This window comes from Bidens hawaiensis, unplaced genomic scaffold (genome assembly GCF_021521415.1).
Source record: "Bidens hawaiensis isolate Kalapana, Puna unplaced genomic scaffold, B.hawaiensis_p1.1 tig00041727_1, whole genome shotgun sequence".
Lineage (NCBI taxonomy): Eukaryota > Viridiplantae > Streptophyta > Magnoliopsida > Asterales > Asteraceae > Bidens > Bidens hawaiensis.
This window is the reverse complement of record NW_027497392.1, coordinates 57,843-61,683: the sequence shown is the minus strand read 5'-3', so window position 1 is coordinate 61,683 and position 3,841 is coordinate 57,843. Positions and strand designations below refer to the sequence as shown.

At 33.6% G+C, this 3,841-nt stretch overlaps 1 protein-coding gene across 1 annotated transcript; it reads right to left on the bottom strand.

Moving 5' to 3' along the window:
• Nucleotides 1-1,079: 1,079 nt before the first annotated feature.
• On the bottom strand, nucleotides 1,080-1,730 carry LOC143593150 (uncharacterized). Its single transcript, XM_077072868.1, has one exon. It carries the CDS (start codon nucleotides 1,728-1,730, stop codon nucleotides 1,080-1,082), a length of 651 nt encoding a protein of 216 aa, XP_076928983.1.
• Nucleotides 1,731-3,841: the final 2,111 nt, after the last annotated feature.

Here is a 3,841-nt window from a genome sequence, read left to right as displayed (position 1 = left end):
AAGGATTATTAACATAGAGACCTATTCTAATATTTAAATATGTGATTTATCGAAAAGGATTTTAAATATGTACCGATATCTATAGGGTAGTGTTCCCGTCCATCTTTCATCATTTTTCCGATAGCTGAAGTTAAATGGGACCATTTATTCTTTGTTCTTTTATGGATTCGACATCACCAACTTGTTCGAGATGTTTATTTGCCTTGACACCGACCCCTCGTCTAGAGTCCATTCTGTCCCACTTAATTCTCATCATTTCAATATTAGTTTGTAACTAGGAAGATTCTCGGCGCATTGTGCCGGTTTAATGTTATTGATAGTCGTACTCGTACAACTTATCAAATTGTGTAATGCGTCTGCAAGTTTAGGTGAATTCAATCGGTGCCGTTATCAACGAGCTTACATGAATTTTGGCCAGATTCATTTGACGGTATTAACAGTAAAAAAACCCTGTAGTTTACGGTGGCGAACCGTCGCAAATTTAATAAGAAAAAACAAGTTGAACGCAAATAAAAAAATCCACCAACCACATGAGGCCACGTGGAACAATCACGTGACTACGTCACCAAACCTCAAAAAACTTTATATACTGTAAGAGGTTACAAATTTAGATAGTTAGATGTTCGTAAAAGAGTTTGTTTATCCGACTAAAAACTTAACGCATAAACATGAACAAGAACTTGCTCACATTTAGCCGTTGCATTATATTTGAAGTTGTTACTTGTGTTGTCACGATCTAAAAACCCATAGGACCTACAAAGTAGAGTATAGACCAACATCTTTGGGCCTAGTGGTCATCAGGACCAAGTAGATTTAAGACAAAATTCAATTCCACATTTACACCCTCAACAAACTTTAATCTTTGTCTCACCACCATCAATACCACCGTGTAATTTTCATTTTGCGCGTTAAATCACAAGCAAACAATGCCATTTTCATCATGCAATTAATTAATTAACTAATTGAATCAATGGATCCATCAGACCTAATAATATAGAAGAATCAAAATTAGCCGAAAGATATTTACATTTTACAGAAACGAATTAAGATACAAAATTGCTTTTGATTATATAATTATATCAAAACGGAAGCATCTTTCCCATCCCATTAACATTCGCAAACAACCCTACAAGATCCTTCCTGTACGGTAAATACGACTTCCTCTTCCCGACTTCATTTTCCGCTCTTCTTTGCACGTAAAACTGCTCGTGAACCGGAGTTTGCACCTTCCAGGGGCCTGCGACTTTCGAAACCTCACCGGAATTCCGTTTCTCCTTCTTAGAAGTTAAGAGCACCATCGGCTCCTTACCTTCGCTGTTACTCCGCCTGAGCAGATACCGGAATCTCCACCGTTTAGATCCAGACCCGGTGGAACTACTCTTCTTGCATTTAGTCATTGCCGGTGACGATCCCTTAGGCCGCCACACGCAGTACGTTTCAGAAGGCAGATTTTCCAGTTCATCGGCTTCTGATGATGTATATGTATAGGAAAACGATTCGTCAATGAACAGCTTCCCTAAGGGACCGGTAAGGGCGAACGAGGCGTCAGTTTCATCATCATTTGAATTTGATAACGCGTCTTGGTCGGTTACAAGAAACGCAAACTCGAAATCTTGGTCTTCATGGATGATTTTGGCGATTGATCTGGATGTTGAACTTTCAGATGCGTAACAGTTAAAGCTCGGAGAGGATGAGGATTCAGAGTCTTCGATTGTTCCCTGTGGATGCATTTTGTTGGGAGGAGAATTTGGTTGGTAGCTGAGTCAGGGTATTATTTATAGAGGAAGGAAGGAAGGTGATAGATAGCGTTCTTCTTGTCGCTGAGCGCGTTGAATATTTCAGTTCATGTGATGTATTCCTTTACGTTACTAATAATTAAATACTCCCTTACCTCCGTTAAAAATGTCTACATTTTCTTTTCTATTTATCCCATTGTAACAACCGTGTACTTTCAAAATTTATTAATTGATTTTCAAGTTTACTCTTAAACACATACAACTATAATTAACAAACAATATTGATAGACCCACTTTTCAAAGATATTATTGTCATTTGGTAAGCAAAGAAAACAATAATTTAATCTATCTAAAAACTTTTTGTTTTTCAAACTAAAACACTTTAACCAGGACGAAAGGAGTAATATACACTTTTTATAAAGTATCGTCTCCATTTCCATAAATATCCAACTGAAATATCATGTTCAAACTCCTTTTTTATTTTTATCGAATAACTTGGTTAAAATATCATTGATTCATCCGATCATTTCTTTTCATCGAATACCGGAGATCACTCTTAAGAGATAGGTAAAAAATCTGACCCAATCTGAAACCCCTATTTTTGTTGTCACAGATAGGACTTGAACCCAAGACCTCATTCACCTGCGTCTGTAACCAAACCGGACATGGGCACAAAAATTTTGTTCGGTAAGCTTAACGAACGAACACGGAAAATGGCCAAGTCCATTCGACAGTGTTCATGAACATCCGGTACCGTTCGTCTGATTATGTCCGGTAATGTCAGCCCGGTAACATCCGTCCGGTATTGTAAGTGTTTAGATATATTCAGTATTGTAATTTAATTGTTGAATTTCTAGTGTTATTAAATTAATCACACTTTTGTATTACTACATATATGTCTGATATCTCTTATAGTGATCCACTTTTTGTTAATATATTAAGTGTTAAGTATATTTAGATATTATATGGTGTAATTCCAAATTTGTTGGAGAAGTTGTTTGGATTTATGTTTGGAATTAATATGTAACCGTTTATGTTTGTCCATTAGTGTCTCTTGTTCGTTAATGTTCACATGTTCGTTTGTTCATTAATGTCCATTATTGTTCGTTTATATCATGTTGAAACTACTGTATTGTTTGGAATGAAGAAATTGAAGGTTGAACGAAATAAATCATTACAAAGGAATGGATTAAAAAATGTTTGGTTGTCATTTGTTAACAGAATGGATTATCCTTTAAGGAATAAAGTTCATCCATTTATAGAATTTTAATTCCTTTAAGAAGGGGTGTTTTTTTGTTTTTTTTCCATTCCTTCAAGGAATGGAATAATAATAATAATAATAATAATAATAATCGTTATTATTGTTATTATATAAACTATAAAAAATGACAATTAAACTATAAAATCAAATTAGTTATTTTTTTAAATAACTATATTTTATCTAATTAAACGGTATTGTAAGATGAAAAGATGCACCTAATAATCACTTGAATTAAATGCTCGCATATTTTAATCCTATAATTTAGGTAGTTAGTTTTTTTTATCAAATGATTGACTGACATGTTTTGGTTATATTGATATAAATATGTTTTTATTAAAAATAGAAAATAGTTTAAGCGGGAAATTTAGGCTGTGAACGAATCTTGAAGTGCCATGTGTCCACGGGATGATCTAACTAATAAAGTTACTAATAAAACAATATGTATTGTATATGAAAAAACTATCACATCTACGCTTATGTACATACATTGATTTTATTAATATCACAAAATGATTTTTTTTTTCAAAAAAGAAAATGAACTTAATAAAAAAAATAATAATGCATGTGCAAAAACATACCAAAAAACGCTGCATCTGGTGAAAATTTCGTTCTCAGTATCATATATGTGTAACTGAAATAATTTGGTTATGAACAAATTTCAGGAAATAATTCTCATATAATAATAGTTTTGAGCTACTTAATATTTTTTTTTTGATAAGTTTGAGAGAATTCTCGACTTTGCCATAATGACAACAAAAAAGAACATGTAATCTTCTAACGATCACCTTCCCCCGTGATACGTGCAATATGCGAAGATCGTTCACGAAGCATTCATTTATATCTT